The 27,136-nt window shown below is 32.4% G+C and overlaps 1 protein-coding gene across 33 annotated transcripts in view; it reads left to right on the forward strand.

The window, feature by feature from the left end:
- Positions 1–27,136, forward strand: part of CaMKII (Calcium/calmodulin-dependent protein kinase II) — a 502,734-nt gene that overhangs the window by 471,258 nt on the left and 4,340 nt on the right. For all 33 annotated transcript variants that reach the window (XM_069816423.1, XM_069816436.1, XM_069816437.1 and 30 more), the window contains 3 exons: positions 1,843–1,918; positions 8,869–8,963; positions 26,312–26,426. In XM_069816423.1, the coding sequence (XP_069672524.1) occupies positions 1,843–1,918; positions 8,869–8,963; positions 26,312–26,426 (286 nt within the window). The remainder of the gene's footprint in view (positions 1–1,842; positions 1,919–8,868; positions 8,964–26,311; positions 26,427–27,136) is intronic.

Below are 27,136 nucleotides of genomic sequence, written 5' to 3' on the forward strand. Positions count from 1 at the left end.
TTTGCTTGTTTTAGAGCTATGGTAAAAAACTATTTAGCTGAATATAACTGCAGTTATTTTTATTCATATTTGCTTACAAATCCTGAGTTCCTGAATGCAACAACAACTTTTGCTAAGTATGAATTGAGTAAAAAAAAGTAAATAAACCCCTTTAGAAATCTAATTTCTGACTTGAACTAAGTATTAATGAATTTGAAAGTGCATTTAGTTTCTTCTTATTCCTATAATATTATTTTTAACAAGTATCAGATTTGAGACACATGCAGATCAACTGCATGAGGTGGATAGTGCAAAGAAACGGATCTATGAACCAACAATCCCTTCTATAAAGATAAATATAGCCTGTCCCACATTGATGTAATAGGTCTGATGGTGGGAGCACGAGGTACCATAACCTCCTTCTTTGCCAACAAATGTAAAAAGCTGGGCCTAACACACAGCATTGTGAAGGAAATAGCCATTAGTACCCTCAAAGGATCGGTTCAGATATTGAGAAATCATTTGTATGGGAGTGATAATGGAAATTTCAAGTTATCTTAACCGATGGCTGTTGATTGGTTTAGATATCAATGCCAATCAATCCGTACTATTATTTTTCTCGCGGTATATGGCATTCAAATCATTCTAAACCTATCTGATGATATTCCCCCCCCCCCCTTTCTTAACTGTAAATGAGCATAAACGCTACTTAGGTGTAAATTTTTCTGACATTTTGTATATTCGATTCCCTAACTGATTCAAATGTATATCATTTTACCTTTTAGGTGTGTTTCCAAATTATATGTAATACACTTTGTCAAATCTGGCAACCTTTTCATAAGGGAAGCTAAATTTATTTTTATATTTTTTTTTAAATTATTAATACCGGTATTTTTTTCTTTTTTTAGTGTTATTTACATTTCATTTTGGTATGTGTATCCATATGATCTTATCTTATAATCTTATGATTAAATTTAAATCAAAATAAATACTTGATTTCTAGAAAAACATGGCGTTCAACTTCTTTCCCAAAGAAAGTTATTAAAGTCTCACTTTCACTCAAAGGAATAATTATGGTCACCCTAACAATGGGAGAAAGGGAATTGGAATATGGGACATGGAAGAATGGAGAAGGGCTACAGAATCTTTAAAATGGGTGCAGGAAGATGTCTTAGGAAATTGTAAAACCAGATAATAATAATAATAATAATAATAATAATAATAATAATAATAATAATAATAATAATAATAATTTGTAAATTATTTAATTTAATGTTAACCTAGATAGTACTAGTTGGAGTCTTGAAGCTTAACAAATTTGGCTGTATTTAGTCTTCTAGAGCAAGACGTTCCTTAATTGATAAATCGCGTTGGACTTTACTAAATCCTGTGTACCATCGTATATGTATTTTTAAATTCAATAGCTCGTAGCATTTGTAGCAGGAATTTCTTCTGTATCTCCCTGAGTATTGATGTTTGAATATAAAACCTTGTATTTAGAACTAAGCTGACTATGTGATGTGCTGATGCACACTGCGCTAAACCCTCTTAGTAATCTGAAACATTATGTTGTTGGCTCTTCTGTGTATAATTCCTTCCACCTGGTAAAACTTTGGTGTTAAGTTTATAATTCACTGATGTGGTAAAATTTTTCTGTGTTGCATTGTTTTGTCAAGAGGATAGTGTGCGATTTCAGGTTGGTATTTGTGGTTGTGGTGGTGTAAAGTGGTGACTGTCTTATTTCCATTTGTAAACATTGCACATTGTAACTGTGTCGTTATTAGTAGCTATGAAGCAACATTAAGTGTTTGTCCCATCCAATTTTATGAACGGTTTTAATCTGTACGTTTTTTTCCTTACTAGCTCGTAAACAAGAGATCATCAAGATGACTGAACAGCTGATAGAAGCAATCAACACAGGAGATTATGAAGCTTATACGTAAGTTCAGTTACTCCTTACATATTCATCACGTATTTTATTTATGTCCATATCCATTAGCTAATTTTCAAAATCCGCACTTACTAGTTTTCCGTAACTTTACCGACAAAATGACAATTTAAATAAAGGCTGAGATTGATTTTTACAGACACATAGTGTAAGCTATTTTTCGTTAAAAGAAAGCCACACAGGTTAAGATCAGGACTGTAAGGAGGTTGCAGCATACATAAGTTGCTTTCGGTCAGATATTTCAACATAGTGTTTGTCACGTCATGGTCTTTCATTATCATGATGTAGTTGCCAACCATCCTGATGTAGCTGTAGTAGTTCTTTTTTTTTTTTTGCAATGTTTTCTCACGATTTTGAGAATTGACAGACATTACATTGCTGCAACAGTAGTATTGGACTGCATGTTGGTACACCCTTATCCAACCCACTCTAACCTTTTCACAGTCCTTGGCCTACTGTCACTTAATATTTGAGGAGAAAAATTCGCTCCGGCGCCGGGGATCGAACCCAGGTCCTTGGTTCTACGTACCAAGCGCTCTGACCACTGAGCTACGCCAAATTCAATGCATAGCACCGGATCGAACTCTCCTCCTTCAGAGTTTCCCTTTGTGGCCTGACTCCGGTGCCGGAGCGAATTTTTCTCCTCAAATATTTAATTGTCAATATTACAGATATTATTCTGTAGGACAAATTAATAAAACCTTTAATAATCTCCTGTCACTTAGCTAATCTTTCATCTAATCCACTCTAACCTTGTCACAGTTCTCAGCCTCCTGTTGTTTAGCTATTGGTGCATGTGCCCAAGTTGTGCAGAATACCCACAGACGTAATTGATTTAGTGATTTTTATTAAACTCAATATATGTGATAGTGTTAAGGGAGCTTAAACTGAGATGATTCAATCCGGCATCAGAATTGGAATCCGGTATGGCTTAGTGGATAGAGCGTCAGCACGTAGAGCTGAAAACTCGGGTTCGAATCCTGGTGCCGGAAAGAATTTTTCTCCGCTTCACCAATCCTTCATCATATGATAACGCAGAATTCCTGCATGGAAATATCATATGTACGAGGGGGATCCAGGAAATAACGACCGTTTTGTTGTAATAATTATAAAAAAATATATTTATTTGAAAAAAACAAAGTCTGTTACATAACTGAAGCTTCCTTTACTTCTCTACATAATCACCACCTACATTTAAACATTTGTCGTATCCGTTCACTAGCTTTAGAATTCCCGTGTTATACTCCTCTGCCGCCAGTTCATTAAGCCAGGTGTTCACTGTCTTCTTCAACTCTTCATCACTTCCAAAACGTGTACCACCCAGAAAGTCTTTCAGCTTAGTGAAAAGGTGAAAATCGCTAGGAGCAAGGTCTGGACTATAGGGCGGATGATCAAAGATTTCCCAACCGAATTGATCCAGCAATTCTCGAGTTGAAGCAGTAGTGTGCGGGCGGGCGTTGTCGTGAAGAAGCACAACTCCTCTCGAAAGCATTCCTCGCCTCTTGTTTTGGATGGCTCGCCGTAGTTTTCGTAAAGTCTCACAATAACGATTTGCATTGATCATAGTGCCTTTTGGCATGAAATCCAGCAAAAGAACACCTTTCGATCCCAAAAGACAGTAGCCATGACTTTTTGTGTTGAGAGAGTCTGTTTGAATTTTCTCGGTTTCTTGGGTGATGAGGGATGATGCCACTGACGTGATTGGCGCTTGGTCTCTGGGGTGTTCTGAGACACCCAAGTCTCATCACCAGTCACAATTTGATCAAGAAAGGCGTCTCCATCTGTGTGATATCGCATCAAGGATGTCAATGCTGAGGCCATTCTCTGAGTTTTGTGTTGGTCACTCAGTTGCCGTGGAACCCATCGTGCACAGATTTTGTGGTAGCCAAGATGTTGCGACACAATTTCACCAAGCAAAGAACGAGAAATGCCAGGAAAGGCAATATGCAATTCGTCGAGTGATGTGCGCCTGTCTTGCAAGATTCTGTCGTTCACTTTAGTCTTTAGGTCTTCTGTGATGAGTGATGGTCGTCCGGGTCGAGTTTCATTGTGGACATTTGTTCGCCAATTTTTTAACATTTCGCACCATTTTCTCACATTTCTTTCATTCATTGCAGTATCACCATACATTTCTTTCAATTGCCGGTAAATTTCTGCAGGTTTCAAATGTCGGGCATTGAAAAATGGAATCACACTCCTCACCTCACAGTCGGCGGGATTATCAATCACGTTGTTCATTTTGAAGTAACACAAAATGCACAATAGCGACTTGTTGCAACCAGTACTCACAGCATTATGAGAACACATGTTAAGGAAGCCAGTTGACCTTCAAACAAGGAAGGGGAGTCAGCTGCATGGCGGGTATGCGCGAACGGTCGTTATTTCCTGGATTCCCCTCGTACTTTGGTACATCGCTATAGTAATCAAGTTTTAAGACTCCTCTCAGTCCAACCACATAACCCCGGGTAAGGGACCCATAACTAGGTACTGATAGTCTGGTCAGCTGAGCCTGGAATTTTTTTATGAGGTGTGCTCCACCCCTCCTCCTTTTTTCAAGTGGGCTTGGGACCAGCTTTGGCGGATTTAATACTACATGGATTCATGGAATTAAAACAACAATGAGGGAAAGAAGATTTGAGGAAGGACAGTGGGTTAACAGAGAAGATTGGAGAGGCTGTTTAAAATTAATTAAAAAAAAAACTACAATATTGGGCACTGAAAGATGTGTACACATTGTTAAACCAGTACCAGTTTTAGATAGATTATTGTTATTATTATTATTATTATTATTATTATTATTATTATTATTATTACTATTATTATTACTATATTATTATTATTATTATTATAGTTATTATTATTATTATTATTATTATTATTATTATTATTATTATTATTATTATTATTATTATTATAGTTATTGTCATTATTTGTAATTATTGTCATTTTGTGCTGAAATATTATTGGCTGCTGGCTGTTGTACAGCACAATAAAATATTAATAAATAAATAAATTAATTAACAGGTTTATTTCGCAATGAATGTTGCAAATACAATATTGTGTAAGTATAAGATATTGTTAATTAAATTGTGTATGAGTGTATGATATTACATGGTAAAAACAAAACTAATCACGGAATATTCACGGAATTTTTGTAACATTTTGAACCATCAGTAGCCTACGATATTTTATTTGTTTTTCACAAAAATTGAAAAAATTAAAAAAAAAAAAAAACTTGCTCCTGGTAAGGAACATACTTTGCTGCAAGGCCGTGCACTCTATAACCATGAAGTTATTATTCATGTTTCGATATGCCTCTTCCTAAAAACGACCCTGTGCCTCATCAATTTCTAATTTTGTACTGAACGAAATTCAATATAATGTAAATGCAGAATCTTGGAAGTTATGTTACTTGAATCCTTGAACCTGTTAACGTTATACAGGGACATCATTTTATTTTTACTTCAATTTTTATTGTACCTGAGTTTTTGAATGTACTTCACTCCCACCCCTTCTACTAATGAAGTTCCAACTGTCCTCCACACAGATCCAAGGCCGCAGTACTGAGTTAGTGAGTATAGTACGTTTCAGAAATATGTTCGCGTTTTCAAGTGACGAAAACTTCCAATATTGAATCATGTTTTCGCACAGGTACTGTCGTCCGTTTGCCTACATCGGATCCCGATTTCCCCCACTTGCTTCTGCTCGCCCCTCTGTAAGGGCTAGTGGCTGGGCTGTCTTAGATCTTTTCTGAAAACAATAATTTCTGTTAGGAATTGGACTCTACTTAACATTATACACCTGTTTAAAATAACTTAAATAAAAGGGCCTTGTTGAGTAATTAACTGTCACACTATTTTCCCCCTTTATACCATCCTGCGACATAATCACTTGAATGGACAGTAGATAGCATGTCTGAGTAATTTTATCTGTGCAGGTCAGGCAGAAGTGAAGATTGAATTTACAGTATGCAAGGTACCCTTTTATAGAGTAGGTACAGAATTATTTCAGCATGAGTTACTAGTACGGAGGACGAAACTGGTAATAATTTGAATTAGGTACAATAGTCTATCGTGCGATAATATGCACAAAAGAACTGAAGCCTGTATCGAAATGAACGGCCACCATTTTCAAAACATTTTTCAATTTAACTTCATTCTCTATATCATACGATAATGTGCTGTAGACAGTATGATATACACTGCGTAATGAATAGATTTGCATGGATAGCTCATTTTGTGAGTAAAAACACTTATTAACAGGGAAAGGATTTATATGTAAATACATATTTACTTATAAAGCTAATATAATTTATATTTTGCATTATCTTTATGTTTCACAATGTGTAGGGTTGAAAAATCCTACTTTTATTTTCCATATTTTTCCATATTTTAGAGTTTAGTACATATTTTCGTTAATTTCCATATATTTTCCATATTTCATATAAAACAGTCCATATTATATTAGGTTTAACAATAAAACAAAACAAAATTCCATTAACTTTTAAAAATACATTTCAACAATAGAGATTTAAACACATGTTCAGTAATCCCTTTAACATCAGAGTTATTTGAAAATTAGCAGTCCTATCAACAATGGGAAAGTAAGTTACAAAACTGTATTAATTTAATTTAAAATTTTTAACAGACTTCAGTTGTGCAGCTCAACAGTTAAATGCCAGTCAGAGTACACATAGGTTCAGTTTTGTAAATCATACTATAAAGACGGTAAATATGCCAAAAGTACGTCATTCAGTCAATTTAAAATCAAAACTAACAAGTTACATTTCAGAATTTAAAGAAGATGGTTTATCAACTGACAATAAAATATTATTTTGTAATTTGTGTCAGTGTGCAGTATCATCTACACAAAAGTTCCTGGTGCAACAACACATTACAACTAGTAAACATCAGGCCAACAAACAACTAAATTCCAAGCAGAGACAATTGTTTTTAACACAACCAACAACATCGAATGTAAGATCTGAGTTTAACATCGACCTGTGCCGTTCTCTCATCTCTGCTGATATTCCTCTCTACAAACTAAAGAATAAGGTCTTCAGGGAATTCCTTGAAAAATATACTCAACATACAATCCCGGATGAGTCAACACTTAGGAAGACGTATGCTCCATCCATCTACGATGAGACAATACAGAAGATAAGAGATGAAATTAAAGATAGTTCAATTTGGGTTTCCATTGATGAGACTCCCGACAAAGAAGGTAGACTTGTTGGTAATGTAGTTATCGGTTTGTTAAGTGAACAATATTCTGAACGAATTCTTTTACATTGTGATGTTCTAGAAAAGTGCAATAACAAAACTATAGTTAAACTGTTCAACGAAGCTATGGGTATCCTGTGGCCAAAGGGTATTATGTACGATAATGTGTTATTCTTTATTAGCGATGCTGCCCCTTATATGGTCAAAGCTGGACAAGCATTATCTGTTGTATATCCTAAATTGACTCATTTTACTTGTGTGGCGCATGCATTTCATCGTGTGGCAGAAGTGGTCAGAGACAATTTCCCTAAAGTAGATTTGTTGATTTCATCAGTGAAAAAAGTATTTCTCAAAGCTCCCAGTAGAGTTAACGTGTTGAAAGAAATGTACCCTGAAATTCCATTGCCACCAAAGCCAATTTTAACTAGATGGGGTACATGGCTAGAAGCAGTTGAATATTATGCCGAACATATAGACTCTATTAACAATGTTCTCCTTGCATTGGACTCTGAAGATGCAGTCTCAATTGATACTGCGAAAACAGTTACCTGTGACATAAGTGTGAAGAATGACTTAGCTCACATTCAGCATACATTTTCATGCATCATAAAAACGCTCAAAAGTCTCCAAAATAGGCACCTTTCACTATCTGAAAGTTTTGAAATTATAAATAGTACTGTGGAACAACTGAATCGTGGTAGAGGTAAAGTTGCAGATGCAGTAAGAGCTAAGGTGGACACTGTACTTTCAAAAAACCCTGGATATGAAGAACTACAAAAGGTTGTTGCTGTGATGAGTGGTGAATCAACAGTGAAGATTAACTTGGACTTATCCCCAGCAGACATTGTGAAATTGAATTATGTACCAGTTACTTCTTGTGACGTCGAACGCTCTTTTAGTCAGTATAAATCTATCCTCAGAGACAATAGAAGAAGATTCACTTTTCAGCACTTGAAAGAAATGTTTGTAACCTATTGTTATGGTAACAGACAATAAAAATTGTGTTTTGTTGAAACTACATTGGAAGATAAGGTACGTCCATTATATTTTTTGTTTAGTTTGATTAAAATGTACCAATATTTAACGTACATAGTCATTTTTTTATAATTTTAAGTCCATATTTAATTCCATATTTTGGTAAAAATCCATATTTAATTCCATATTTTGGTAAAAATAACTACATATATATTTACATATTTCATATATTTTTAGTCCATATAAATCCGTTCCCTGCTTATTAATATTGTACTGTATTTTGATTAAACAAAAACCTAATAAAATTATCAAACTCAAAATTGCGATATTTTCTAGTTTACGTAAATGGATGAACTACTTTTCTTTCCTCCTGTACCTAACAAAGTGATTTGTTTGTATTTTACGCCAGTATCATCAAACTCCAGTCGTGGAAGGGGGTAGCAAACGGTGTTTCCGTTTCTCAATCTTGATCCAAAGGTATAGCCAGGTTAATATTAAAAATGTTAGTAAAAATAAAATGATGTCCCTGTATTAGTTCCCAGAATCTCTGCTCTTGCTGTCATTGTTGTTCTTTTGTCATCTGTTTTAGGTACATTATGTCATTGCAGCTACAGATGGCTTAGCTAACTTGGAAGAGGCTACTTCCCTGCCTGTAGGCACTGCTTGAACGTTTAAGTCAAAGGTAGCCAATAACTGAAATAGTTGCAGGCATCATTTTGTAATATTGTATTCATTCTGTTGCAGGAAAATCTGTGATCCCCACCTGACTGCTTTTGAGCCGGAGGCTCTAGGTAATTTAGTCGAAGGAATGGACTTTCACAAATTTTACTTTGATAATGGTAATTATTACTTTGTTTGCATCCCTATCTGTCCTCGTCAGGGTGTGTTGTACAGCTGGTAGCTTGTCATGCATGAAGCCATTAGTTCCATATTTATTTCGCTTCTTAAGAGTACTTATTGTTTTGTTGACCATTATTTTTAAGTATTTCACGCTTAAATAATTCCTTATTTACTTTCGTGGTGAAGATAAAATGCAAGATGTGTGACCATTCAAATGCACGAGAACACGCTCCATGATGCAACTATTATGATTGAATTAACATTGAATGTAATATTAATTACAAATTTATTTGTCTAATATCTCATCACAGTTCTTCGTATTAGTAAACTGCTTACAGATTTGTAAAAGGAAATGGACTTACTCCATGATTTCTTTTTTTCCATTGCCATTAATCAACATATAAGCGAAAAGTAAGTAACATATTTTCGTATTTTGATTATCTCAGTATCAATAAATATCCATTACTCAGAAGGTTTAATATTAGCAGCTTGACTAATTTTAATGTGAGTTATTAATTAATTTGGTCATGTTGCTCGAAATATACAGTGTAATTATTTTCTTGCTGTCTCTCGGCCAACATCTCCTATGCAAGGAAAGGGCGTTTCAATTAGTGATAAAAGATTAGGTTATTCTCACTCCACTACTGTGACGTCACAGCTGTCAGTGGCGGCATGTAATGGTGAGCGAATATGATGGGAATATGTAATCAGGGTGTCTACTGGTAATGAAACTAACCATAAAGTAACTAATTTAAGCAATTGATAACGGAAATAACGAAATGTAATGAATTTAAGAGATTCGAATAATGTGTAGTGGGTAACGAAATTACGCATATTGTTCTGAGGAACAGCACAACAGGCAAAGAAGAAGCTGAGGAGTTGAAATCCATTAAAATTAAGATTAGAGATCTTAAGAAACAAGTCTGATGACAGATCCTAAAATGACTGAAATGTGATTTATGTTTTTCATTGTGCTTATGAGTAATTATTAAGTTGTGGTAACTGAAAATATATAATTTTTGTTTCACATTTTTGGTAGGCATTCTGGTAATGAAATTTCAAACTGTTTCATTTTAAATTATTAATTTCTGTAATAGTGATCATAATAAGCGATAATGGGGGTACGAAATTGTAATAATGATAATGATGCCCTTGGACTAAGGTTTCATAATATTGACAGCGCAGTTCAAGAGGGAAATAACTAAAAATTTAAAGTTTAGATAAACCTGTATTTTAAAGTTTTTTATTGCTGTGAAAAATCTAAGGATCATGAAATTACTCAAACTTCTGTTATTGATGTTTTATATATACTATAAGTTTCAAATAAGACTATGTTAATTGGATTTTTTACAGCAACATGAAACTTTAAAATTCAGATTTCTCAAAACATTAAATTTTGAGTGTTTCCCTTTTGAACAGGGCCAACAGTATACACTTAAAATAAAGTAGACCTAATTAATGTTTACTCCAATATTTTATGTGAATCCTCAAACATCAGAATCAACATACAAATTAAAACATGAGAAAAATGAAGAAAAAATAACTTCTACATTCTACTTTGACTTTTCAGTTATATTTTGTTCATAACTTGTGTACAGTATATTGGGCTGAAGATTTTATGTGCACAGTCGAAGTGAAATTAAGTAACAGTCAATTAATTGAAGCCTGACATCACTTTTGATTAAGTTTAATATGGAAAATGTTTGTTCACATACGTAGGGTGTCTCAAATATTGACATTAAATGATCTGCGAATGAAAGCAATTTAGGGAAATTTGCTTGTGGCAGGTCCTTGAAATATTCCCAAGCCAGAGTTGGTATAGCGCTGGCCTTGTATGCCCAAGGTTGCGGGTTCGATCCCGGGCCAGGTCGATGGCATTTAAGTGTGCTTAAATGCAACAGGCTCATGTCAGTAGATTTACTGGCATGTAAAAGAACTCCTGCGGCACAAAATTCCGGCACATCCGGTGACACTGATATAACCTCTGCAGTTGCGAGCGTCGTTAAATAAAACATAACATAACATATTCCCAAGCTACTTTACTGGAACATTGTAAGACAGAATTGGCCCCTTTGTTATCTTTTTAATCAATTCGAGCTTTTAGCCTGCACTACTCCTATTGAAATCAGTAACAAAAATGAAACAACCAGGATCTGTAGTAATTTAATACCGGTACATATTTTACAACGAAATGATACCTACCCAGAAGCACTTGACGGTCACATTTATTTACAGGATATTTCTAAAATGCCTCTTAGTGGTGTAATGTTATAAATGTAGCAGATTCTCACAAATAAGGCATTTTGCTTTGAGCTTGTTCAGTAAGATACATGGACCATAAGCGGAGACTAAGAGGAAGGAGGAAAATAGAAAAGATTGGAGAATTCTGGGTTTGCAGTGAAAGACCTGCCCGTAGCCAGAACACTATGAATGAATAAGTAAATACATACGTACAAATAAAATAATATAATAAATATAAACCTAAAAAATTTAGGACCCACGTGCAATAATGGGGTAAGTAGATACCAAATACATTCATACTTACCCTATTACCACACGTGGATGCTAAGGTTTTATTAACATATTTGGAAATGATATAATACACCAGAAAAAATACTATCAGTATAAAAAAATAAGTACATAATAGTTATACATCTTGATGACACAACTTTTAACACTGTATCACTTCGGAATATGTATGATAAGAACTTTCTTGTGTTAAATTTTAACGTACCATGTTAACATGTTTCGATCTATTTTCGGTTATCTTCGGAACTGGTCGTTGTTGGTCTTGGCACCTCTTGTTTCCTGTGTGGGTGCGTTCGTAGTGTAGAGTCAAAGAGTGTATGTGTTTTGAAATTGAGTTGTGTGTTGAGAATATTGTTGGGGTGTGTTTTCGTGTGTCTGTATATTTCATATTGTTCTAGTGTGTTGAGTTTCTGGCATTTCAAACACGTTACAAAGAACACATCACAGCCATAACAAAATTACAAAATACCTCCACATATGCAGAACACATCACAAATGCCAACCACACCTACAGAGACATCAACACAGGCATGGAAATACTGCACATCCAACCAAAAAGCCAGAAACTCAACACACTAGAACAATATGAAATATACAGACACACGAAAACACACCCCAATGATATTCTCAACACACAACTCAATTTCAAAACACATACACTCTTTGACTCTACACTACGAACGCACCCACACAGGAAACAAGAGGTGCCAAGACCAACAACGACCAGTTCCGAAGATGACCGAAAATAGGTCGAAAACATATTAACAAGGTACGTTAAAATTTAATACAAGAAATTTCTTATCATACATATTCCAAACATAATAGTTTACAATAATAAATGATTATAAAATGCAATCCAGTTAAATTTAATTTAGTCATTACAATGATATTGAACACACGTCCATAAATAATACAAGATACAAAACAAACAAATACGTTCAGTATAAATAATGTAAAATAATACAATGTTAGCTATCATTGCAATACCGGCTATCTTTGTTAACACACATTAGATAAAGTTAAAATAAAATTGGCATAAATTATCATAAAAATAAATAAATTACTATCCCTTAAAAAGCTGACTACATTAAGTAGAGTCTATAGTTGGTTATCATAATACTCCTCTATGTTATAAAAACAAAGTTCAAGTAAAAATGAAGTTAAAGCACTTTTAAATTATTTACACAGAGGAGGTATTTCTTTAAGATAATCGGGTAAGTGCTTAAACATGGCTCGTGTGGGATCTGTTGGCAGCATGACATTGAGGACATATCGCACTGTATATGCACTAGATATTGTAAAAGAACTTTTCAGATTCTTAAATATTGTTATAATTAATTAACATAGATCATATGTATATATTTTTAAATTCTCCAAGTTAGAAATGGTTTTATTTGCTCATATTTTCTTAGCATTATTACGGAAATAAATGCTTAATAAATTATTGTGAATAAGGAGGAAATAATTTTACATTGATATGCTTACAAGGGAAACAAAACCGACAGTTGCTTTCAATATGCTGTCTTTTGTCATGCATGTTCTAAAGCCCCTGTTTGCAAGAATATCTGCCCTATGCTCGAAGAATTTTGAACTGGCATAACATAAATAGATTCCTTTGATTTTGCTACATGATATGACATACAAACATTTGTGTACCTGGTGCACAAAGTACACGACTAATGTGTCAACAGTGTTTTGTCATAATTTTGGAGACGCAGTAGCTATAACTTATTTTCTTCCTAGATGTCTCCACAAGAGTACTTGCAGAACATCACTTCGTTCCAATTGGTAAATTGTTAATTCTTCATGCATAACAAGTTGCACATATTTAATGTGCAAAATAAATATTTTCGATTTTCTTTAGCTATTTAGTAAAGTGGAAAATAGTGTCATGGGTAAGAGTATGTGAGTAAATATGCCAATTAATGAACATATTTTAATTTGTTATTTTATGTGATTTTTGGATTTATCTGCAGGCTGTACTAAACATGTATAGATAGCTAGCTTGTTGATTGCTTGCATAAATATTATGTTTCTTGCTGCATGCAGGAATGGAACTTATATAAATGTATAAATTTAACATACTAGGTACAACTGTTTTGTGCAGGTAATAGTAATATGCGTTACAGGAACGGTATGTTGAAGTTTTCATGTTCGAGGAAAAGTTTGAAAAAGCGAAACGTAGTTTAGCTTTTTTAATTTCTGAGAATTGAAAGAAAACATACCGCTCGTGTATCGTACATTATTTTGTGCGAAGATCGTTTATTACATACCTGAAAGAGGAATTTCTAATTAGTTGCAATGAAATCTCCATCTTGGTTTCTGTTCAATGACGGCAGTTTCGGAAAACAAAAATATCTATCTTCAACATTGTTGCTTTAAAATGTTTTCTGTGTTTACTATACTCCAGCAGGCCGTGATATACGTCTGTCTTTTTTTCCCCCCCCAGTCTATAAATGCGAACTTAAAACAAACGGTAAGGTTATGTAATGATTTATTTTTCATTTTAATATTTTAACAATATTATTTATATAACATATTGCAGTAATAACATCGGCAAGTTGATTTGTTGATTTTTATTCACGGCTTCCTTAATGTTACTTGCATCACGATTGCAGTAACTTTAGTGGAGTTGTAGAGTTTACTTAATTTTTGCAAATATTTAAAAACAATAATAACAGTGCAATTTAGGTGAAATTGCAGTGGTAAGTTTCCAATTTATAATGATTACTATATTGAACGTCTCTAAAAATAATATGTTAAAAGCCTAAAGTAGTAAAATCAATATGTCACTTAAGCGGTAAGAAGAGGGAAATTGTTATGTGTGTTAGGTTGGGAATACTGAATGTGGAATTTTAGACTTTCCGTGGATTGGTTTTGTGCAGAAACCAAGCAAATACGCACGATCTCGCACAAAGATTGTTTTTCATAGGACAGAGAAAGTGTACAGCTCCCCTATATCCAAGCGAATATTACATATCCTGCATATAAAATAGTTATTTATTCTATTTTGGCAATTGTTTCAAATATATGATGAAAGTTAAAAACAATGTAATAGCCTCTAACCAAATAACGTCCATAGTAAATTATTGATGTCGTTACATCGGATAGTTTTGTTGCATGGAGCATAATAGGAACAAAGAGTGCATATTTTTTATATTAGTTCCACGTGTTGTTAAGAAATAATTCGATTATATTCCAGTGTAATGAAAACAATAACTATATATTTGTATACATATCTATTCTATTTTGGCAATTGTTTCAAATATATGATGAAAGTTAAAAAGAACGTAATATAACCAAATAACGTCCATAGTAAATTATTGATGTCGTTACATCGGATAGTTTTGTTGCATGGAGCATAATAGGAACAAAGAGTGCATATTTTTTATATTAGTTCCACGTGTTGTTAAGAAATAATTCGATTATATTCCAGTGTAATGAAAACAATAACTATATATTTGTATACATATCTATTCTATTTTGGCAATTGTTTCAAATATATGATGAAAGTTAAAAAGAACGTAATATAACCAAATAACGTCCATAGTAAATTATTGATGTCGTTACATCGGATAGTTTTGTTGCATGGAGCATAATAGGAACAAAGAGTGCATATTTTTTATATTAGTTCCACGTGTTGTTAAGAAATAATTCGATTATATTCCAGTGTAATGAAAACAATAACTATATATTTGTATACATATCTATTCTATTTTGGCAATTGTTTCAAATATATGATGAAAGTTAAAAAGAACGTAATATAACCAAATAACGTCCATAGTAAATTATTGATGTCGTTACATCGGATAGTTTTGTTGCATGGAGCATAATAGGAACAAAGAGTGCATATTTTTTATATTAGTTCCACGTGTTGTTAAGAAATAATTCGATTATATTCCAGTGTAATGAAAACAATAACTATATATTTGTATACATATCTATTCTATTTTGGCAATTGTTTCAAATATATGATGAAAGTTAAAAAGAACGTAATATAACCAAATAACGTCCATAGTAAATTATTGATGTCGTTACATCAGGTAGTTTTGTTGCATGGGGCACAATAGGAACAAAGGGTGCATATTTTTGACGTTAGTTACACGTGTTGTTAAGAAATATTTCGATAATATCCCAGTGTAATGAAAACAATAGCTATAAATTTTTATATGTCAACCTGTACGTAATTATTTTCATTCATTATTTTGAAAGACGAATTGAGAATCATATTGGATACATTTAGTTACAACCCTAAACAAAAATATTACGTCCATAATGGATATAGTAAACAATATTGGTTAAAATTTCGGAAAAAAAATTACAGAATTAATGGCTTCCTCATATTGACATGATTAGACCTATGTGCTGGTAGAAGAATACAGCAACTTTATGAACTTAAGTACAGTACTAGTAACGGAATTACAAAATTATACTTATCGCATGAGCTAATATATCAGTGACTCATAATTGCTATTAGTCTCTAGCTACAACACGAAACAGAAATTAATATATATCAGCATAATATGTTTCACTGATAACAAATTTATGTATATTGAAAGGCATTAGTAATCACATACGATTGAAATTAAGTTTGTAGCTCACCACAGAAAAAAAATGGAATATGATCGTTACTTATTTCTTTTCTCAACATAATCTCTTTTCAATTCCGTTCATTTATTATTATTAATACGACCCAGAAATTCAAATAAAATGTAAGTCATATTTGTTTATAAAATTTCAGTAAGTTGTAATACACATGCATTAAAAAGTAATAATTATTGACAGTGCATGCAGTATTTTTACAGTATTTATTTATATAACGAGAAAAACCCTGATCCCCTAAAGTATTATTTTTTTCAATTATTATAATAAAACACAGCCCACTTCTGAAAAGTGTATCACTGTTGCATTATAACAATCATATTTCCTTAGATTGACTTCGCACTATTTTTCTGGTAAGTGATAAAATTTGCATAAAAATATGAAAACTTTTTATTGTTTTATATTTTATATGTTTTTTCGTTTTAAAGTTGTATTTTGGCCGTTTTTCTAGGACATAAAGACTAGAAAAACATCCAGAAACAACTTTAAAATCAGTACTTAATTTTACCTTTAAATAAAATTAAAGTTAAATGCAAACTAAAATGAAAATTGGCGCAACTAAAAAGCTGAACTATATGTTCATAAGACATAGTTGCTACAGTTGGAATTATTATTTTAAATATTTGTATTCTGATCTTTTAAATTTCTTAAGCTGTTTAATATACATATATTTTGTATCTTCAGTACCGTACCGGTAGTTTTATAACTTTTTTATTTTTGTAAGTTCTTAAATTTGGTTTTCTGATAGTTCTGTTATAACCCTAACTACTTAATTAATCTCATAACATACCCTTTCTCTATGTGTAAGACCTAATATATTTATTTATAGAGGTGTTTTCCTTTTTAAGCACAAACCAGAATGGCAATGACTAGAACTGAATGTGGTCACAAAACTGTCAATTCTTGCTGCTGTTTAGTATGACCCAAAATCTTGTTGCTGCTAGGAAAAGGCGAATGCTGAGTGTAGTTAATAAAAACTCACTAGACGCGTATGTCGAGTTATTTTTTTAGGTGCTAGTTCTCTTTGAACATTTTCTCGGTAACTTGGCAGAAATATTGTCTAAAAGACAAAATGTGCTAATATTACTGTATTTGTCGTTAGGTAAGTTGCACCAAAAATTCAACTAGTAATAATAATAATAATAATAATAATAATAATAATAATAATAATAATAATAATAATAATAATAATTCACTGACCCTTCAAAAGACTGCACATTCACTCATAATAATAATAATAATAATAATAATAATAATAATAATAATAATAATAATAATTCACTGACCCTTCAAAAGCCTGCACATTCACTCATAATAATAATAATAATAATAATGGTTTATTTTAACTGGCAGAGTTAAGGCCATTCGGCCTTCTCTTCCACTCAACCAGTATGATAGAAAATTACTACAATGCTGTGAATATAACATAATTAATACAATACAATACAATTCAAAGCAATACAATACTACAATACAAGACAATATAATACATAATGAATATAATACAATGACAATTCTTTTCATCTTCACAACACTAATAAAATAATTATGTAATAATAATAATAATAATAATAATAATAATAATAATAATAATAATAATAATAATAATAATAATAATAGTAATGATAGTCATACCTAAATTAAATTAAATTATTAAACTCGATCACAATTATAACTTCAATTTGACTGCGCCCGTAAGAAATTGTTTAGCCTTTTCTTGAAAGTGGTTATTGTCTGGCAGCCCCTAATCTTCTGAGGTATCACTATCATTATACTTTCTCCCCCAAAAAGTGTACAGAAGTCTCTGTCAGAATTTGGAGTCTTCATTTTCACGCAAGAAATGACCCCTGCTTCCAACAAAGGGCGTTGCTGATACCTACCACACTTTAGGAAAGAATATTTACAATTGAATTGTGAATTGCAAAAAGCCCACAAGTCACAATTTTTCTCAAATTCAGTTTTTCATATAGTTGTAATATTTATACATAGACCTTTCAAGTGGTGCAGAAATCCCACATACTCAGTGCTCAGTGTACATTTCACAGTGGCAATAAGTTACAGTGAATTGCAGGAAATTGCAGGAACACCACAAATCCAGGACATGTGAAATTTTTTGGAAACTAAAAAATTTTGAATTTGCTTTTCTTTGTTTTTTATAGGCTTAAAGGAATTCGAGGAATTGAATATGTAATTCGCATATTTTTGCATGTTTGTGTACTTTTTTTAATTTTTCAGCCTTCCTCACTTAAAAAATATTTCAAAGAATTAAAATTATTGCTACTAGTTGTAAATTGCAGAAATCACACATGTCCAGCCAATTCATATCTTTTTCCAGGAAATACTAAAGAAGAAAATCAAAAAGTTCTTGTATGTCAAACACTAGAACTTATTACTATGTTTTAATAAAAAAAATAGTCACTTCAAAATACCGAACACTTTTGAAGATAATCAGTTTTTTTATTTATTTATTCAACCTGGTAGAGATACGGCCATCAGGGCTTCTCTTCCCCTCTACCAGGGGATTACAACTACAATATTAAGAATACAGATACAATTATAATTAATATTAAATTTATAGATACAATAAAAATCAAAGTACTAAAAGAGTAACTGATTAATAAAAGCTAGACAGTTTATTGTAAAAGTTAAGAAGAGAAAAGCATTTTTTTTATTGATTAAGTACAAATTAAACCTACTCTACGCAGTAAAAAAATGCTTAATAAGCTTGCTTTTGAACACTACTAAATTCCGACAGTCTCTGATGTCACTGGGTAGGGTATTCCACAAGCGCGAGAGCGAGATTGTGTATGATGATGAATACGATGATGTCTTATGTGTTGGTATGGCTAGTGTGTTTTTTGTGCGTCCTGAAAAATTTACTCAAATGGACATGTGGGGTTTTTGCAATTCACGATTCAATTATCTTTTACAAACTTTAGACTGAGATAATTCAAATACTTCAGTGATTGTAAACCATTTGAGCACTCCCTTTCCAGTTAACTGATGTACATAATTCCATAATTCATTTATTTCACTTCCCCCCCCTTTTTTTTTTTTCCGTGAACACTTAAATAGTTTGTTTAAAGAAACATCAAAGAATTGCAGTTGTGAAGTAAGTAAGCCCTTCTGGTATGTTACAATATCGAAACAAAGGGAATTCGTTGTGTAAGACGCATCCTAATTTTAAGACCTATTTTCAGGACAAAAAATGTGTCTTGCATACCGACAAATACAGTAGATACTATTTACATATATTTCGACGAGAAAAATTGTATTCATTACATGAATTTAAAGTTGAAATGCTGAATATTTATAAGAATGTTCTAATTATACTCCTCGTTATTTCATGCAACTTCTGTTCAAGACTTCATCCCCAGTTAGAGTAATTCTAATTTGAATTTGAATTTTGTCAACATTTTATGCAAAATTATTACAAATAATATCAGTAGGCCTATTAAATTGGTAGTGATACTGGTAATTGGTAATTTTGGTAGTGGTGTTAGCAGTAGTGGTAGTGGTAATAGTAGTGATCTTGTAGTAGTAGTAGTACCGTAGTTGTAGTAGTAGTTATTTCGAAAGAATGCTTTAATACTAATTTACTCTTGTTATATTTAAGGTACTTTAAGTATTTTAGTATTTAATCCTACATTTATTATTAGACATACTGTACATCTGAAGTTCCTCACTGCAGAGAAGTGGATGCTTTATCGTCATAAATAGGCCTACATTAAGTTCAAGTATCACTTATACTCAGCATTATAGTCGCGTACATTATTAGTATATGCAAACATCTGCATGAAACGTCATTCATATGTTACAACATTAGCTTAATCAGAATTAATATTTTACACAAGTAATAAAAGTTGCTGTTCCAGTAGACTTGGAGTGATTGTCTTACTTATAACTATTTTTAATCCTTCTACATTACTTTCCATAAACTGAATAAGCCTTGTCGGATGATCATTTGCATGTGTGTGTATTTTACTCTGAAATTAAGAATTTGAGTCCCGTAGAAACGATCCTTTATAATGAAGAAAATTGGAAAGTATAAATTCTTCAAATGACATGAATCTAAGTTCGTGAAGTCTTGTATGTCATACTTTACATAATGAATTATATGCTTTTGTGAAATTCAATTTCATACATTATCTGTCAGAAAATTATGATCTTGCTCTTTGTTTTCTCATTATGCGAAGTACAGAAATTGTATTGTAAGTAATTGCTTACCGGTACTGTACTTTTTAGAATTGAAATGTACAGTATGTAAAACATATTGTTTTCTCTTCAGATTTAATCTTAATACCAGTATATTACTTCTTCATACAGTGGTATAATACATTAAAATCTCTTTACCGGTATTATAGAGAGTGAACCTTAAGTGTGTTGTTAATTTCAGGGGGTTATTCTTTGAGATATTTCAAACCAAAAGTTTAATACAATTTCGCTCGTTTTTGCTACCTTTTCGAGATAATAGTAATATGCGTTACAAGAGCGGTATGATGAAGTTTTCATGTTCGAGGAAAAGTTTGAAAAAGCGAAACGTAGTTGAGCTTTTTTAATTTCCGAGAATTGAAAGAAAACATACCGCTCGTGTATCGTACATTATTTTGTGCGAAGAACGTTTATTACATACCTGAAAGAGGAATTTCTAATTAGTTGCAATGAAATCTCCATCTTGGTTTCTCTTCAATGATGGCAATTTTGGAAAACAAAAATATCTATCTTCAACATTGTTGCTTTAAAATGTTTTCTGTGTTTACTATACTCCAGCAGGCCATGATATACGTCTGTCTTTTTTTTCCCAAGTCTATAAATGCGAACTTAAAACAAGCGGCTTCCTTAATGTTACATACATCACGAAATGCAGTAACTTTAGTGGAGTTGTAGAGTTTACTTAATTTTTGCAAATATTTAAAAACAATAATTAACAGTGCAATTTAGGTGAAATTGCAGTGGTAAGTTTCCAATTTATAATTATTACTATATTGAACGTCTCTAAAAATAATATGTTAAAAGCCTAAAGCAGTAAAATGAATATGTCACTTAAGCGGTAAGAATAGGGAAATTGTTATGTGTGTTCGGTTGGGAATACTGAATGTGGAAATTTAGACTTACCGTGGGTTGGTTTTGTGTGGAAACCAAGCAAATACACACGATCTCGCACAAAAATTGTTTTATATGAAACATTTCATGGTGTGTTTTGGGAACGAAAAGTTACATTTGTTCGAATAAAATTTCTGCACATTTAAAGGGCAAAACTAAACTTCTTAAATTATTTATTATTATAATACACTGCTCTCTTAAAATGACTGAGCATATTGCGAACTAAAACAATGGTTTTCCCAAAACATGCTATGAAATGTTTAATATAAAATCATTTTTATCTTGAAAAGAAAGCAAAATTGTATTAATTTTTTTTGTTTGAAATATCTCAACGAATAACCCCCTGAAATTTATGACATTACTTACGGTTTAACCTGTATAAATAAGGACAGTTAAAAGTAATACTTTTAATCTGTTTTTTTATACTTATTTATTAAGAAAACAAATGAAAATATATTGAATCACACCATAACATTCGTTTGAAACAAGTAATTTCTCGTGTACTAAGGAATGTTGCTAAATAGTTAGCCTTGGACCTTCGTTATAAACAAAAGCAAGAGTGATTACCATGGAAAAGAGTGTGTTGTTTGATAAATAGTTATTCCATTTCTGGTGATAAATAATTTATGCAATTTTACATTGTGAATTTTTTAAGAAATTATGTCAGACAAAAAATTCAGAGTTTAATAAAATTGAGTATCATTCAGTGATGAAGTACCTATTTTTGAAAGGATTGTGAAACAAAGAAATTTATTTGGATTGGTGGATATATTAGAGATCATTCAATGGTGTTCGGGTAAAGGGAGGTAAGTCATAAAAATGAGTTTTGAGATAAATGAAAATTAAACTTCGATCACGTGTTGCAAATAATTTTCTACACAAATAAAACACATCAAATGCTTCTATTCTTTTGATTTTTGTACACCCACTTGCTTAATTTATCTCGCGTATTCACTTGTGGAATAAAACTTCATTTGCAAAAAAAATGACTTTAAACCCCCTTTCCCTGAACACCATCGCATTGTCCTTTATATGCCCCCTTAAAAATAAGTTGTGGTGTTTAAGAGACGGAGAACAGAGATCAAAGAGCAATGTCTGTTTCTGTGATCACTTCATAAAATATCATTGCCATGTGTGATATAATTTTGGAGGATCAGTGTATATCAAAGACTGAAAATTTACGTGAACATCTTTTACATTGTACATCATAATTTGACTATGAGAAAATTATCAGCTAAATGCAGGAAAAGTTAGTTGAAAAGACGCTTAATTTGTAGGTCTGCAAAACAATATTGGAGAAAAATTTGTAATTATGATTTAGCTTTTTTAATGTACCATAAATGTGTCGAAAACAGACGTCACTAACTCCTGTGATGGTGTTTTGTTCGATGTGATTCGATTATTAGTAGGTATGTTCTTGATGTACTAATACCCGAGGCTACAATTGCTGCAGACGGAACTAGTCTGTGAGAAAGGGAATCTCATTTCATAAAATTTTTTAAACGATTTTATGAATTTATTCTAATTCAAATGTAGAGCAGGAGATAATGCAGAAGTAATAATGTATCCAGTGATAAAGGTATCCATTCTGAATGTTTGTCTCTCTTAGAAAATAATTATTATAATAAGATAATTTACTTTCCCAACAAGCTTATGTGCACCAATAATACAATCATATTAATTATGGTAGTATCACCCAAACTATATTTGTAATGCTATTACTACTGTATTTAAAAAAACAGCAAAATATCTGATAGTGAACTTCAGCTAAGAAACAATAGAATTACGCATTATCGTGCAGAACAATCTGAAATTGGACAGAGTTACACAATAACAGACCAACCGCCAAAAACCTGTTTTCGAGATATTGACCATTGAAATAAATCTAGTATTTATAAAACATTTTATGCATGAAGTATTATAACATTACAACAAATAGCACAAATAACACTAAAAAGAGGCTAACCAATTTTTAATAACAGACGAGCAGTTGATTTAATATTGTAAAGCAAAATAAATTAATTTTATGCAGTAAACTAATTTTGTTTATAAATATCAGGAAAATACAGATATCGCATTCTAAATTTTATTCCGAGTTAAATAATTCAGCCAACAACAGATTTGTGTGAATATCTATTTTTCTTTTCAAATTGTCGGTTGATCTATTTGTTGCGTAACTCCTTCCAATTAATTCTGTAAAAGATATTACAATTAAATTCTGCTTTCACATTCCCACAATTTACGTTTTCCTGCATTGATACTATTTTTTCCCAGTTCCCCAAAAATCTGTAAGAGAGGTTTGCATTGTCTATTTTAAATATTTTTCACTCGTAACTCTGAAACATTTCAACTTTAGTAAGCTTTACTTCTGCTTATCATCTTCTTAGTGCTAGAAGCATGCAAATATGTTGTAAGTTTACATTTTGTTAAAATATATAAGTAAACATATTGTAACTTCTCCCATCTGACCACCTTCTACATTTCTGCTGCAATACAACCGACATAAAACATTGCGAGATTCTGCCATCTTCTCACACATACGATTGCTCATATACATTTATTATACTGGTATGTATGCGTAAATGTACATAAAATGTGATTCAGATAATTTGTTACACTTGATAATGTCTGAACTATGAAAGTATTTGCAACAAATTGTTTATTGTAATCTTTCATAGTAGGCCCTTGGATCCTTGGGATCAGCCAAAGTTGTCTTCAGATGTTCCTCATTTGGAAATTTGTTGTTGCGAAGTTACTGAAGTATAAATAATGATAAAAAAATAATTTGTAGTTGTGCAAATCTTAACCTACTCAGAAGCCACCTCGCAATGTAGCAAAATGTTGTACATGGACAGACGACAGATAGACAAACAAATGACATGCTGCTGTAAACCACTTCTTCGATATCTGGGATGCTGAGCAATGATTATCTTGTTTCGTAATGTCACATTACTTTCTATTTATTCTTTGTGTGATGGGAAATTAAAATGGAACATTTTGTATCTCAGTCAAGAATGTCATAGGTTCCGTAAGAAAGTTTATTTATTTATTTATTTTTGAGGAGCGAAGTTGATCAAATTTCGACCTTTTTTAGTAAGAAATTACTTTTTCGTTTTAATGCCAAAAATAAATCTGCATACTCTAATGTGTCACCATAGATTCAAGACTCTACCACACTTGGAATTGTCAGTAATTACGTCATATATAAATGGCTACGCTCTTTAAATATTTCGTTGTTCATTGTGGAAGTAATTTTTCGCCACTTACATTTTTAGTACCAGTACTGTACATTTCTACATATTCAAAATATAATGACTCCTACGATTTTAAAGCCATAAAACTAAATTTTCTTTTGCGTACACTATAAAGTATGGTTAATTAAATGGAGTATATCAGTCTTTTTATATATTAGTAGGCTATTTTTAAAATGAAAAATATCTATGCAATGGGTACAAAAAAAAACCTGAAAATTATGTCTTGAGCAAGTAAATATTTTCTTCCTTTTATCCTCTGGTCACATTTTTAAAATACGGGTACTCAGTGTTTTTCTAAACATATCAGAAGTATTATAGACAAATTTGTGGATGACATATTTTAAATTTATACGAGGAGATAGATTTCGAAAATGAGCCATTTTTTAAAATAAATAAATAAATAAATAAATCTAAAAAATTACTGAAGTGAGATGAATAAAATTTTGTAGCATGTACGAGGGGGATCCAGGAAATAACGACCGTTTTGTTGTAATAATTAAAAAATATATATATTTATTTGAAAAAACAAAGTCTGTTACATAACTGAAGCTTCCTTTACTTCTCTACATAATCACCACCTACATTTAAACATTTGTCGTATCTGTTCACTAGCTTTAGAATTCCCGTGTTATACTCCTCTGCCGCCAGTTCATTAAGCCAGGTGTTCACTGTCTTCTTCAACTCTTCATCACTTCCAAAACGCGTACCACCCAGAAAGTCTTTCAGCTTAGTGAAAAGGTGAAAATCGCTAGGAGCAAGGTCTGGACTATAGGGCGGATGATCAAAGATTTCCCAACCGAATTGATCCAGCAATTCTCGAGTTGAACATTTCGCACCATTTTCTCACATTTCTTTCATTCATTACAGTTTCACCATACACTTCTTTCAATTGCCGGTAAATTTCTGCAGGTTTCAAATGTCAGGCATTCAAAAATCGAATCACATTCCTCACCTCACAGTCGGCGGGATTATCAATCACGTCCATTTTGAAGTAACACAAAATGCACAATGGCGACTTGTTGCAACCAGTACTCACAACATTATGAGAACACATGTTAAGGAAGCCAGTTGACCTTCAAACAAGGAAGGGGAGTCAGCTGCGCGGCGGGTATGCGCGAACGGTCGTTATTTCCTGGATCCCCCTCGTAACTTAAATTCCAGTTGAAAGACGAATGCAGGAACAATTCCCTCTAAGGAAAAATTCCTGTGCTCTAACTAATAATCGAACTCGGGACCTCATGAATTATAGTCAGAAGCTCTGACCAATAGACCATGAGGCTGGTCAATGCTGTGTTGGTGTTATGTTATTTTTTGAAAAATGAATTTCATTTGTACATCTTAGCAACACTATTCAACAGCAGCATCTATTCCTTTTAGCTACTATATTGCGGAAATGTTATCTGAATCACTCTGTATTTGAATTTGTGTACTACACACACACATAGACAGACAGACCACACAGAGACAGACACACCTGTTACACGCATGCATACACAGCTAGCCACCCACCCACCATCTCATACACGTACATTTGATGTGTATTATAATCCTTCATAATTGTTAGATCTGGTGGTCAATTGTGACAAAAAAAATGAATGCCTTCTGTAAAATGTTTCAGATTTATTGCTAGTAGTGATTTCTCTCTGCCAGAATAAGCATATTTACGCACACCCTGTATATAGTCACGCATATTTACATATACATACACATACACATGTAGGTGCTCTTTGCTTATTATATTTCTGAAGTCATTTCACAAGAATAATAATATAAAATAGTGTATAGCCATTTCGCAACGATATTTAGGCAGAACAGTTGATCAGCGTATCTGCTAATGGCGATGTATACTGATGTTGCAGTACTAGGCAAGAACTGCAAAGCCGTCAACACCACCATTCTCAACCCCCACGTTCACTTGTTGGGAGAGGACGCAGCCTGCATTGCGTATGTGAGGCTTACACAGTACATGGACAAGTAAGTGATGCACTCATGTGCACTCTGAAAAGACAGAGATCCTGCAAATAAATAGTTGAAACTATTAACTTGTTCTAGTTGTATACTTTCTAGATGATTTTTAAGTGTATTTGTGACTTTCCCCAGAATGGCATTATTTCACTTTTCTTTTCAGAAATAGTAAAATTGTAGATTTTGCAAATATTGTTCAAATAATATAAAGATCTCTGTAGATCATCTTCATTGTCTTGAATGATGATTACATCGCCAGCATGTAACAATATATTTATATTTGTATTATGATTTATTTTTATACCTGGATTTGCTAAGGTTTTCCATTTCTGTATTATATTGTTCAAATAGATGTTGAATAATGTGGGTGAGATTGTACATCCTTAGCGAACTCACCTATTTATTAAAATTTTTCTGGTTTTGTTTTTCCGGTGTTTATTATTATCTTCTAGTTATAATATAAGCGTCTTATTGCATTTATCAGGTGTTTTGGGTATCCATTTTCATAATTGCCCATAATAAGTTTCTGTTTACTGTAGAAGAGGGTAAAATCGATAAAAATTTTGCAATTTTTTACTTGAGGTTATGCAATGGAGCGGAGTTCCTCAGAAAATAGCATTTTGTCATATCCTTCACTTATGAAGACACGTTACAAGAATTGAATTACAATCTATAAAAAACTGTTTTTTTTTTATTTGACTTGTGATCGAAGTTACCTG

The sequence above is a fragment of the Periplaneta americana genome, chromosome 17 (genome assembly GCF_040183065.1).
Source record: "Periplaneta americana isolate PAMFEO1 chromosome 17, P.americana_PAMFEO1_priV1, whole genome shotgun sequence".
NCBI classification, from domain to species: domain Eukaryota; kingdom Metazoa; phylum Arthropoda; class Insecta; order Blattodea; family Blattidae; genus Periplaneta; species Periplaneta americana.